Source organism: Panulirus ornatus, chromosome 44 (assembly GCF_036320965.1).
Source record: "Panulirus ornatus isolate Po-2019 chromosome 44, ASM3632096v1, whole genome shotgun sequence".
NCBI classification, from domain to species: Eukaryota; Metazoa; Arthropoda; class Malacostraca; order Decapoda; family Palinuridae; genus Panulirus; species Panulirus ornatus.
In genome coordinates, this window is record NC_092267.1 from 4,402,100 (window position 1) to 4,416,552 (window position 14,453).

The following is a 14,453-nucleotide window of genomic DNA, read 5'->3' on the forward strand; positions in this document are numbered from 1 at the left end:
CCAACCCACCCACATACACATGTATATACATAAACCCCCACACACGCACTTATTATTCATTATATTTTGTGAGAAACTGCAGAAGCTGGTGACTGAGTTTGGAAAAGTGTGTGGAAGAAGAAAGTTAAGAGTAAATGTGAATAAGAGCAAGGTTATTAGGTACAGTAGGGTTGAGGGTCAAGTCAATTGGGAGGTGAGTTTGAATGGAGAAAAACTGGAGGAAGTGAAGTGTTTTAGATATCTGGGAGTGGATCTGGCAGCGGATGGAACCATGGAAGTGGAAGTGGATCATAGGGTGGGGGAGGGGGCGAAAATCCTGGGGGCCTTGAAGAATGTGTGGAAGTCGAGAACATTATCTCGGAAAGCAAAAATGGGTATGTTTGAAGGAATAGTGGTTCCAACAATGTTGTATGGTTGCGAGGCGTGGGCTATGGATAGAGTTGTGCGCAGGAGGATGGATGTGCTGGAAATGAGATGTTTGAGGACAATGTGTGGTGTGAGGTGGTTTGATCGAGTGAGTAACGTAAGGGTAAGAGAGATGTGTGGAAATAAAAAGAGCGTGGTTGAGAGAGCAGAAGAGGGTGTTTTGAAGTGGTTTGGGCACATGGAGAGGATGAGTGAGGAAAGATTGACCAAGAGGATATATGTGTCGGAGGTGGAGGGAACGAGGAGAAGAGGGAGACCAAATTGGAGGTGGAAAGATGGAGTGAAAAAGATTTTGTGTGATCGGGGCCTGAACATGCAGGAGGGTGAAAGGAGGGCAAGGAATAGAGTGAATTGGAGCGATGTGGTATACCGGGGTTGACGTGCTGTCAGTGGATTGAAGCAAGGCATGTGAAGCGTCTGGGGTAAACCATGGAAAGCTGTGTAGGTATGTATATTTGCGTGTGTGGACGTATGTATATACATGTGTATGGGGGGGGTTGGGCCATTTCTTTCGTCTGTTTCCTTGCGCTACCTCGCAAACGCGGGAGACAGCGACAAAGTATAATAAAAAAAAAAAAAAATAATATTTTGTCGCTGTCTCCCATGTTAGCAAGAGCGCAAGGAAACAGATGAAAGAATGGCCCAACCCACCCACATACACATGTATATACATACACGTCCACACACGCACATATACATTCACCATATACCTATATATACATACACAGACATATACATATATACACATGTACATAACTCATACTTGCTGCCTTTATTCATTCCCATCACCACCCCGCCACACATTAAATGACAACCCCTCCCCCGCATGCGCGCGAGGTAGCGCTAGGAAAAGACAATAAAGGCCACATTCGTTCACACACAGTCTCTAGCTGTCATGTATAATGCACTGAAACCACAACTCCCTTTCCACATCCAGGCCCTACAAAACTTCCCATGGTTTACCCCAGACGCTTCACATGTCCTGGTTCAATCCATTGACAGCACATCGACCCCAGTATACCACATCGTTCCAATTCACTCTATTCCTTGCACACCTTTCACCCTCCTGCATGTTCAAGTCCCAATCACTCAAAATCTTTTTCACTTCCTTTCTCCCTCCAATTTGGTCTCCCACTTCTCATCGTTCCCTCCACCTCTGACACATATATCCTCTATCTCAATCTTTCCTCACTCCTTCTCTCCATGTGACCAAACTATTTCAAAATACCCTCTTCTGCTCTCTCAACCACACTTTTTATTACCACACATCTCTCTTACCCTTTCATTACTTACTCGATCACACCACCTCAAACCACATAATGTTCTCAAACATCTCATTTCCAACACATCCACCCTCCTCCGTACAACCCTATCTATAGCCCATGCCTCGCAACCATATAACATTGTTGGAACCACCATTCCTTCAAACACCCATTTTTGCTTTCCGAGATACTGTTCTCACATTCCACACATTTTTCAATGTTCTCAGAATTTTCGCCCCCTCCCCCACCCTGTGACTCACTTCCACTTCCATGGTTCCATCCGCTGCCAAATCCACTCCCTGATATCTAAAACACTTCACTTCCTCCAGTTTTTCTCCATTCAAACTTACCTCCCAATTGACTTGTCTCTCAACACTACTGTACCTAATAACCTTGCTCTTATTCACATTTACTCTCAGCTTTCTTCTTTCACACACTTTACCAAACTGTCACCAGCTTCTGCAGTTTCTCACCCAAATCAGCCACCAGCACTGTATCATCAGCGAACAACAACGGACTCACTTCCCAAGCCCTCTCATCCACAACAGACTGCATACTTGCCCCTCTCTCCAAAACTCTTGCATTCACCTCCCTAACCCCCCCATCCACCCAACATTCACTGGGCACCAATCACTTTCCTCTCTTCCCACTCATACACATGCCTTACATCCTCGATTTAAACTTTTCACTGCTTGCAACTAGCCTCCCACACCATATGTTCGTAATACCTTCCACAGAGCATCTCTATCAACTCTATCACATGCCTATCATATATTTCTCACATACATTCTTCAAAGCAAACATCTGATCCACACATCCTCTACCACTTCTAAAACCACCCTCTTCTTCTGCAATCTGATGCTCTGTACATGCCTTCACCCTCTCAATCAATACCCTCCCATATAATTTCCCAGAAAACTCAACAAACTTATATCTCTGTAAGTTGAACACTCACCTTTATCCCCTTTGCCTTTGTACAATGGCACTATGCATGCATTCCACCAATCCTCAGGCACTTCACCATGAGCCATACATAAAGTGAATATCCCTACCAAACAGTCAACAACAGTTAACCCCTTTTTTAATAAATTCCACTGCAATACCAACCCCATTAGCCCCCTTCACCGATGTTCCCATTTGTTCTCTTGTCTTACACACTTTATTTACCACCTGAAATTTCAAACCATCTTTTTATTCTCCCTAAAATTTAATGATACTCTCTCACCCGAACTCTCATTTGCCCTCTTTTTCACCTCTTGCAACTTTCTCTTGACCTCATGCCTCTTTCTTTCATACATATCCCACTACTTCCCTGCAAAAATTGTCCAAATGCCTCTCTCTTCTCTTTCACTAATAATTTTAGTTCTTCATCCCACCATTCACTACCTTTTCTAATCTGCCCACCTCCCATCTTTCTGATGCCACAGGCATCTTTTGCACAAGCCATCACTGCTTCCCTAAATACATCCCATTCCTCCCCCACTCCCCTTACATCATCTGCTCTCACCTTTTTCCATTATGCACTCAATCTCTTCCTGAACTTCTTCACACAAGTCTCCTTTCCAAGCTCACTTACTCTCATCACTCTTGTCACCCCAACATTCTCTCGTCTTTTCTGAAAAACCTCTACAAATCTTCACCTTCGCCTCCACAAGATAATGATAAGACATCCCTCCAATTGCCACTTTCAGCACATTAACATCCAAAATTCTCTCTTTCATGCGCCTATCAATTAACACATAATCTAGTAATGCTCTCTGGCCATCTCTCCTACTTACAAACGTATACTTATGTATATTTCCCAATCCTCAGTCCTTTTTCAGCACACAAATGTATAAGCTCTTCATCATTTCCATTTACAACACTGAACACCCCAAGTACACCAATTATACCCTCAACTGCCACATTACTCACCTTTGCATTCAAATCACCCATCACTATAACCTGGTCTCATGCATCAAAGCTGCCAACACACTCACTCAACTGCTCCCAAAACACTTGCCTCTCATGATTTTTCTTCTCATGACCAGGTGCACAGGCATCAATTATCACCCATCTCTCTCCATCCACTTTCAGCTTTACCCATATCAATCTAGAGTTCTCTTTCTTATATTCTATCACATATTCCCACAACACCTGCTTCAGCAGTAGTGCTACTCCTTCCTTTGCTCTTGTCCTCTTACCAACCCTTGACTTTACTCCCAAGACATTGCCAAACCCCTCTTCCCCTTTACCCTTGAGCTTCGTTTCACTCAGCAGGCCAAAACATCCAGGTTCCTTTCCTCGAACATACTAGCTACCTCTTCTTTTTTCTCATCTTGGTTACATCCACACACTTTTAGACACCCCAATCTGAGCCTTCGAGGAGGATGAGCACCCCCTCAATCCCCAGTGTAAATATTTCTACACTGTGATTCAAGCATAATTTCTCAGATTACAGTAACCTCCAATAATGAATACAAGACTGTCTTAACAACTGTGGTTTTCAAAAGAAGAATGGTTTTGTGCTTGATTTAGCTTTCACAATCATTAAGCATGTATTTCTGTCTTGATTTAATTTTGAAAGTAATTAATCAAGTACCTGAGAGGAAAAGTAGATCCTGAAGGGTACATAGTTTTAAATAATGGTCTCTTGAGAGCTTGAAACATGCAGGAGGGTGAAAGGTGTGCTAGGAATAGAGTGAATTGGAACGATGTGGCATATCGGGGTCGACGTGCTGTCAATGGATTGAACCAGGGTATGTGAAGCGTCGGGGGTAAACCATGGAAAGTTCTGTGGGGCCTGAATGTGGAAAGGGAGCTGTGGTTTCGGTGCATTATTACATGACAGCTAGAGACTGAGTGTGAACGAATGTGGCCTTTGTTGTCTTTTCCTAGCGCTACCTCGCACACATAAGGGGGGGAGGGGGTTGTTATTTCATGTGTGGCGGGGTGGCGATGGGAATGAATAAAGGCAGACAGTATGAATTATGTACATGTGTATACATGTATATGTCTGTGTGTGTATATATATATGTATATGTTGAGATGTATAGGTATGTATATTTGCGTGTGTGACGTGTATGTATATACATGTGTATGTGGGTGGGTTGGGCCATTCTTTTGTCTGTTTCCTTGCACTACCTCGCTGACGCGGGAGACAGCGACAAAGCAAAATAAATATAAATGAAAATAAATATATATATATATATATATATATATATATATATATATATATATATATATATATATATATATATATATATATATATTTTTTTTGCTTTGTTGCTGTCTCCCGCATTTGCGAGGTAGCGCAAGGAAACAGACGAAAGAAATGGCCTAATCCACCCCCATACACATCTATATACATACGTCCACACACGCAAATATACATACCTACACAGCTTTCCATGGTTTACCCCAGACGCTTCACATGCCCTGATTCAATCCACTGACAGCACGTCAACCTCAGTATACCACATCGATCCAATTCACTCTATTCCTTGCCCTCCTTTCACCCTCCTGCATGTTCAGGCCCCGATCACACAAAATCTTTTTCACTCCATCTTTCCACCTCCAATTTGGTCTCCCACTTCTCCTCGTTCCCTCCACCTCCGACACATATATCCTCTTGGTCAATCTTTCCTCACTCATTCTCTCCATGTGCCCAAACCATTTCAAAACACCCTCTTCTGCTCTCTCAACAACGCTCTTTTTATTTCCACACATCTCTCTTACCCTTTCGTTACTTACTCGATCAAACCACCTCACACCACACATTGTCCTCAAACATCTCATTTCCAGCACATCCATCCTCCTGCTCACAACTCTATCCATAGCCCACGCCTCGCAACCATACAACACTGTTGGAACCACTATTCCTTCAAACATACCCATTTTTGCTTTCCGACATAATGTTCTCGACTTCCACACATTCTTCAAGGCTCCCAGGATTTTCGCCCCCTCCCCCACCCTATGATCCACTTCCGCTTCCATGGTTCCATCCGCTGCCAGATCCACTCCCAGATATCTAAAACACTTTACTTCCTCCAGTTTTGCTCCATTCACACTTACCTCCCAATTGACTTGACCCTCAACCCTACTGTACCTAATAACCCTGCTCTTATTCACATTTACTCTCAACTTTCTTCTTTCACACACTTTACCAAACTCAGTTACCAGCTTCTGCAGTTTCTCACATGAATCAGCCACCAGCACTGTATCATCAGCGAACAACAACTGACTCGCTTCCCAAGCTCTCTCATCCACAACAGACTGCATACTTGCCCCTCTTTCCAAAACTCTTGCATTCACCTCCCTAACAACCCCATCCATAAACAAATTAAACAACCATGGAGACATCACACACCCCTGCCGCAAACCTACATTCACTGAGAACCAATCACTTTCCTCTCTTCATACACGTACACATGCCTTACATCCTCGATAAAAACTTTTCACTGCTTCTAACAACTTGCCTCCCACACCATATATTCTTAATACCTTCCACAGAGCATCTCTATCAACTCTATCATATGCCTTCTCCAGATCCATAAATGCTACATACAAATACATTTGTTTTTCTACGTATTTCTCACATACATTCTTCAAAGCAAACACCTGATCCACACATCCTCTACCACTTCTGAAACCACACTGCTCTTCCCCAATCTGATGCTCTGTACATGCCTTCACCCTCTCAATCAATACCCTCCCATATAATTTACCAGGAATACTCAACAAACTTATACCTCTGTAATTTGAGCACTCACTCTTATCCCCTTTGCCTTTGTACAATGGCACTATGCAAGCATTCCGCCAATCCTCAGGCACCTCACCATGAGTCATACATACATTAAATAACCTTACCAACCAGTCAACAATACAGTCATCCCCTTTTTTAATAAATTCCACTGTAATGCCATCCAAACCTGCTGCTTTGCCGGCTTTCATCTTCCGTAAAGCTTTTACTACCTCTTCTCTATTTACCAAATCATTTTCCCTAACCCTCTCACTTTGCACACCACCCCGACCAAGACACCCCACATCTGCTACTCTATCATCAAACACATTCAACAAACCTTCAAAATACTCACTCCATCTCCTTCTCACATCACCACTACTTGTTATCACCTCCCCATTAACCCCCTTCACTGAAGTTCCCATTTGCTCCCTTGTCTTACGCACTTTATTTACCTCCTTCCAAAACATCTTTTTATTCTCCCTGAAATTTAATGATACTCTCTCACCCCAACTCTCATTTGCCCTCTTTTTCACCTCTTGCACCTTTCTCTTAACCTCCTGCCTCTTTCTTTTATACCTCTCCCACTCATTTGCATTTTTTCCCTGCAAAAATCATTCAAATGCCTCTCTCTTCTCTTTCACTAATAATCTTACTTCTTCATTCCACCACTCACTACCTTTTCTAATCAACCCACCCCCCACGCTTCTCATGCCACAAGCATCTTTTGCGCAAGCCATCACTGATTCCCTAAATACATCCCATTCCTCCCCCACTCCCCTTACCTCCTTTGTTCTCACCTTTTTCCATTCTGTACTCAGTCTCTCCTGGTACTTCCTCACACAAGTTTCCTTCCCAAGCTCACTTACTCTCACCACTCTCTTCACCCCAACATTCTCTCTTCTTTTCTGAAAACCCCCACAAATCTTCACCTTTGCTTCCACAAGATAATGATCAGACATCCCTCCAGTTGCACCTCTCAGCACATTAACATCCAAAAGTCTCTCTTTCGTGCGTCTATCAATTAACACGTAATCCAATAACGCTCTCTGGCCATCTCTCCTACTTACATACGTATACTTATGTATATCTTGCTTTTTAAACCAGGTATTCCCAATCACCAGTCCTTTTTCAGCACATAAATCTACAAGCTCTTCACCATTTCCATTTACAGCACTGAACACTCCATGTATACCAATTATATATATATATATATATATATATATATATATATATATATATATATATATATATATATATATATATATTATCCCTGGGGATAGGGGAGAAAGAATACTTCCCACGTATTCCCTGCGTGTCGTAGAAGGCGACTAAAAGGGGAGGGAGCGGGTGGCTGGAAATCCTCCCCTTTCTTGTTCTTTTTTAATTTTCCAAAAGAAGGAACAGAGAAGGGGGTCAGGTGAGGATATTCCCTCTAAGGCCCAGTTCTCTGTTCTTAACGCTACCTCGCTAACACGGGAAATGGCAAATAGTATGAAAAAAAAAAAAAAAAAAAAATATATATATATATATATATATATATATATATATATATATATATATATATATATATATATATAAACCAGTCGGGCCTCGGTCCGTCAGCCAAAAATTCCCTGGGGATAGGGGAGAAAGAATACTTCCCACGTATTCCCTGCGTGTCGTAGAAGGCGACTAAAAGGGAAGGGAGCGGGGGGCTGGAAATCCTCCCCTCTCTCTCTCTTTTTTTTTTTTTTTTTAATTTTCCAAAAGAGGGAACAGAGAAGAGGTCCAGGTGAGGATATTCCCTCAAAGGCCCAGTCCTCTGTTCTTAACGCTACCTCGCTATCGCGGGAAATAGCGAATAGTATGAGAAAAAAAAAAAAAAAAAAAAAAAAAAATATATATATATATATATATATATATATATATATATATATATATATATATATATATATATATATATATATATATTCTTTTCTTTCAAACTGTTCGCCATTTCCCGCATTAGCGAGGTAGAGTTAAGAACAGAGGACTGGGCCTTTGAGGGAATACCCTCACCTGGCCCAATTCTCTGTTCCTTCTTTTGGAAAATTAAAAAAAAAAAACGAGAGGGGAGGATTTCCAGCCCCCCGCTCCCTCCCCTTTTAGTCGCCTTTTACGACACGCAGGGAATACGTGGGAAGTATTCTTTGTCCCCTATCCCCAGGGAAAATATATATATATATATATATATATATATATATATATATATATATATATATATATATATATATATATATATGATTTGGTAAACAGAGAAAGAGGTAGTGAAAGCTTTGCGGAAGATGAAAGCCGGCAAGGCAGCAGGTTTGGATGGTATTGCAGTGGAATTTATTAAAAAAGGGGGTGACTGTATTGTTGACTGGTTGGTAAGGTTATTTAATGTATGTATGACTCATGGTGAGGTGCCTGAGGATTGGCGGAATGCGTGCATAGTGCCATTGTACAAAGGCAAAGGGGATAAGAGTGAGTGCTCAAATTACAGAGGTATAAGTTTGTTGAGTATTCCTGGTAAATTATATGGGAGGGTATTGATTGAGAGGGTGAAGGCATGTACAGAGCATCAGACTGGGGAAGAGCAGTGTGGTTTCAGAAGTGGTAGAGGATGTGTAGATCAGGTGTTTGCTTTGAAGAATGTATGTGAGAAATACTTAGAAAAGCAAATGGATTTGTATGTAGCATTTATGGATCTGGAGAAGGCATATGATAGAGTTGATAGAGATGCTCTGTGGAAGGTATTAGGAATATATGATGTGGGAGGAAAGTTGTTAGAAGCAGTGAAAAGTTTTTATCGAGGATGTAAGGCATGTGTACGTGTAGGAAGAGAGGAAAGTGATTGGTTCTCAGTGAATGTAGGTTTGCGGCAGGGGTGGTGATGTCTCCATGGTTGTTTAATTTGTTTATGGATGGGGTTGTTAGGGAGGTAAATGCAAGAGTTTTTGAAAGAGGAGCAAGTATGAAGTCTGTTGGGGATGAGAGAGCTTGGGAAGTGAGTCAGTTGTTGTTCGCTGATGATACAGCGCTGGTGGGAAGGAGAAAATTGGAGTGAAGACTGAGTTGAAAAGTTTGTTATCGGGATGAACATGTGAGGTAAGGAAGAGAGGAAAGTGATTGGTTCAGTCAGTGGTAAGTAGGTTGCGGCAGGGAGTGTGATGATGTAACTCATGGTGGTTTAGTTTAATTCATGGAGGTTGTGGAGGTAATGAAATTTTGAAGAGGAGAGTATGATACATGTTGGGGAGGAGGTTGGGAATTTGGTCAGTTGTTTTCCTGATGTTACAGTCGCAGAAAGGTGAGCTGGATAAAATCATGTGAGAAATGCAAGAAGCTGGTTGACTGATGGTTTGAGAAAGTTAGAGAATGATGTGTGGAAAGTGAAAATATGTTTGAATGAGAAATTGATAGTGAAGTGTTATATCTGAGTGACTAGGTAGGGATTGGAAATGGAAGCAAAGATCAGGTTGAGAGGCTGGGAGTTTGAATGTGGGAGGAGAAATGAGAGAGGAAGATTGAAAGTGAGGATATATGGGAGTGGATCTGGAGGATGTGGTGGATTGGGACATGCGATGAGAATGAGTGAGGGAAAGATTGACCAAGAGGATTTGTGTCGGAGGTGGAGGGAACGAGGAGAAGAGGGAGACCAAATTGGAGGTGGAAAGATGGAGTGAAAAAGATTTTGTGTGATCGGGGCCTGAACATGCAGGAGGGTGAAAGGAGGGCAAGGAATAGAGTGAATTGGAGCGATGTGGTATACCGGGGTTGACGTGCTGTCAGTGGATTGAATCAAGGCATGTGAAGCGTCTGGGGTAAACCATGGAAAGCTGTGTAGGTATGTATATTTGCGTGTGTGGACGTATGTATATACATGTGTATGGGGGGGGTTGGGCCATTTCTTGCGTCTGTTTCCTTGCGCTACCTCGCAAACGCGGGAGACAGCGACAAAGTATAATAAATAAAATAAATATATATATATATTTTCTTTTTTCTTTCTTTCAAACTATTCGCCATTTCCCGCGTTAGCGAGGTAGCGTTAAGAACAGAAGACTGGGCCTTGGAAGGAATATCCTCACCTGGCCCCCTCCTCTGTTCCTTGTTTTGGAAAATTAAAAAAAAAACGAGAGGGGAAGATTTCCAGCCCCCCGCTCCCTCCCCTTTTAGTCGCCTTCTACGACACGCAGGGAATACGTGGGAAGTATTTCTTCTCCCCTATCCCCAGGGATAATATATATATATATATATATATATATATATATTTTTTTTTTTCATACTATTCGCCATTTCCCGCATTAGCGAGGTAGCGTTAAGAACAGAAGACTGGGCCTTTGAGGGAATATCCTCACCTGGCCCCTTGTCTGTTCCTTCTTTTGTTGCCATCTCCCACGTCAGCATTGGGAGCATTGAAGAATGTGTGGAAGTCAAGAACATTATCTCGGAAAACAAGTGAGTGCTCAAATGACAGAGGTATAAGTTTGTTGAGTATTCCTGGGAAATTATATAGGAGGGTTTTGATTGAGAGGGTGAAGGCATGTGCAGAGCATCAGATTGGGGAAGAGCAGTGTGGTTTCAGAAGTGGTAGAGGATTTGTGGATCAGGTGTTTGCCTTGAAGAATGTATGAGAAATACTTAGAAATGCATATGGATTTGTATGTAGCATTTATGGATCTGGAGAAGGAATATGGTAGAGTTGATAGAGATGCTCTGTGGAAGGTATTAAGAATATATGGTGTGGGAGGCAAGTTGTTGGAAGCAGTGAAAAGTTTTTATCGAGGATGTAAGGCATGTGTACGTGTATGAAGAGAGGAAAGTGATTTGTTCTCAGTGAATGTAGGTTTGCGGCAGGGATGTGTGATGTCTCCATGGTTGTTTAATTTGTTTATGGATAGGGTTATTAGGGAGGTGAATGCAAGAGTTTTGGAAAGAGGGGCATGTATGCAGTCTGTTGTGGATGAAAGAGCTTGGGAAGTGAGTCAGTTGTTGTTCGCTGATGATACAGCGCTGCTGGCTCATTCATGTGAGAAACTGCAGAAGCTGGTGACTGAGTTTGGTAAGGTGTGTGAAAGGCGAAAGTTGAGAGTAAATGTGAATAAGAGCAAGGTTATTAGGTACAGTAGGGTTGAGGGTCAAGTCAACTGGGAGGTAAGTTTGAATAGAGAAAAACTGGAGGAAGTGAAGTGTTTTAGATATCTGGGAGTGGATTTGGCAGCGGATGGAACCATGGAAGCGGAAGTGAATCATAGGGTGGGGGAGGGGGCGAAAATTCGGGGAGCGTTGAAAAATATGTGGAAGTCGAGAACATTATCTCAGAACGCAAAAATGGGTATGTTTGAAGGAATAGTGGTTCCAACAATGTTATATGGTTGCAAGGCGTGGGCTATGGATAGAGTTGTGTGTAAGAGGGTGGATGTGCTGGAAATGAGATGTTTGAGGACAATATGTGGTGTGAGGTGGTTTGATCTAGTAAGTAATAATACGGTAAGAGAGATGTGTGGTAATAAAAAGAGTGTGGTTGAGAGAGCAGAAGAGGGTGTTTTGAAATGGTTTGGTCACATGGAGAGAATGAGTGAGCAAAGATTGACCAAGAGGATATATGTGTCAGAAATGGAGGGAACGAGGATAAGTGGGAGACCAAATTGGAGGTGGAAAGATGGAGTGAAAAAGATTTTGAGTGATTGCGGCCTGAACACGCAGGAGGGTGAAAAGTGTGCAAGGAATAGAGTGAATTGGAACGATGTGGTATACCGGGGTGGACGTGCTATCAATGGATTGAACCAGGGCATGTGAAGCATCTGGGGTAAACCATGGAAAGTTCTGTGGGGCCTGGATGTGGAAAGGGAGCTGTGGTTTTGGTACATTATTACATGACAGCTAGAGACTGCGTGTGAACGAATGGGGCCTTTGTTGACTTTTCCTAGCGCTACCTCGCACACATGAGGGGGGAGAAGGTTGTTATTCCATGTGTGGCGGGGTGGCGATGGGAATGAATAAAGGCAGACAGTATGCATTATGTACATGTGTATATATGTATATGTCTGTGTGTGTATATATATATATGTATACGTTGAGATGTATAGGTATATATTTTTGCATGTGTGGATGTGTATGTATACACATGTGTATGTGGGTGGGTTGGGCCATTCTTTCGCCTGTTTCCTTGCGCTACCTCACTGACGCAGGAGACAGCGGCAAAGCAAAATAAATAAATGAATAATATATATCAGACTCAGTAACTGGTTTGTTGGTTCAGATAACAATGTTCTGGGAGACATCCAGGAGACAGATCACGATTATGGTGCAAAGAGGATGTGAGGTCCTGCTCAACTGAACCTTGGGGCCTGTTGTATTGTGGTTGGTGGCTACCTTTGCATATCTTTGGAGTCTAATAGTTTTCTGTTTTCCAGTAAGGCCTTCTTGACTTAAAGGTAGTTTCTAACTAACCATGAGAAAATCAGAGAGAGAGGGGTAAAAATTCTAGGGAAAACCTCACTACAGCAATATCTTCCTCTCTAAAATAATTTCAAATGAAACTAGGTGGTATACGCCAACTCTATCTCTCAGTACTTATCGAGATATACTATGCAACTATATTTCGTGCATTTGTAACTCGTGCCAAATCAGTATAATATATTGGGTAAATAACAATGGCAGAAATACTAGGCAAACACAATAGGTAGAAGTAGTTGGTACGAACATTAAGCACGAGCCTCTGGAAACACTTGAATAAAGTTGCACTAAAGGCTAAGAAGTGGCACTAGAGTTCAACATTTGTGAAGACTCTTTTGAAGTGGCCGCACCCTTGAGAGAATTCCCAAAGGAATGGGCATCAGTTACACAAAGACAGTTTATCAAAGTATTGTCTTACCTAGCAGTAATGTAGCTCCCTGCATGATGACACCTTTAGTAAGCAGACCACCCACAACTATACAACGATCCACGTGGAATACTTCATCAATTTGAAACTCTGCAGGTTCCTGGAAGACAACATAAATAAACAAATAACAATTCATTAAATACACGACATAAGCTCTACCTAATCTATTGAGTTAGTTTGGGAATCATGACTGAAATATTTGATAACTTTCAACATTTCTATCTATCCTTGATAATGTTCATGCACAGGTATACAAATTTTTCTAAAATTATCAAACTTGACTTTAATAACCAGATGCAAAAAAAGAAACCCTATCAATGGTTTCAGTGCATTACATAAAACAGACAGAGGCTGAGTGTGAACAAATGTGGCCTTTTTTATCTGTTTTCCTGGTGCTACCTCACTGAAGCAGGAGGTAGCGATGCTGTTTCCTATGGGGCAGAGTGGCACCAGGAATGGATGAAGGCAGGCAAGTATGAATATGTACATGTGTATATATGTATATGGCTGTGTATGTGTATGCGGTGGGATTGGATGGTATCGCAGTAGAATTTATCAAAAAAGAGGGTGACTGTGTTGTTGACTGGTTGGTAAGGATATTCAAGGATATTCATGGTGAAGTGCCTGAGAACTGGCGGAATGAATGCATAGTGCCATTGTATAAAGGCAAAGGGGATAAAGATGAGTGTTCAAATTAAAGGGGTATACATTTGTTGAGTATTCCTGGGAAATTATATGGAAGGGTACTGATTGAGAGGGTAAAGGCATGTACGGAGCATCAGATTAGGGAAGAGCAGTGTGGTTTCAGAAGTGGTAGAGGATGTGTGGATCAGGTGTTTGCTTTGAAGAATGTATGTGAGAAATACTTAGAAAAGCAAATGGATTTGTAAGTAGCATTTATGAATCTGGAGAAGGCATATGATAGAGTTGATAGAGATGATTTGTGGAAGGTATTAAGAGTATATGGTGAGGGAGGTAAGTTGCTAGATGCAGTGAAAAGTAATCAAGGATGTAAGGCATGTGTATGAGTAGGAAGACTGGAAAGTGATTGGTTCCCAGTGAATGTCAGTTTGCGGCAGGGGTGCATGATGTCTCTATGGTTGTTTAATTTATGGATGGGATTGTTAGGGAGGTGAATGCAAGGGTTTTGGAAAGA

At 41.9% G+C, this 14,453-nt stretch overlaps 1 protein-coding gene across 3 annotated transcripts in view; it reads right to left on the reverse strand.

Moving 5' to 3' along the window:
- Positions 1 to 14,453, reverse strand: part of LOC139762681 (GTP-binding protein 2) — an 86,646-nt gene that overhangs the window by 24,439 nt on the left and 47,754 nt on the right. For all 3 annotated transcript variants that reach the window (XM_071687640.1, XM_071687641.1, XM_071687639.1), the window contains one exon: positions 13,289 to 13,397. In XM_071687640.1, the coding sequence (XP_071543741.1) occupies positions 13,289 to 13,397 (109 nt within the window). The remainder of the gene's footprint in view (positions 1 to 13,288; positions 13,398 to 14,453) is intronic.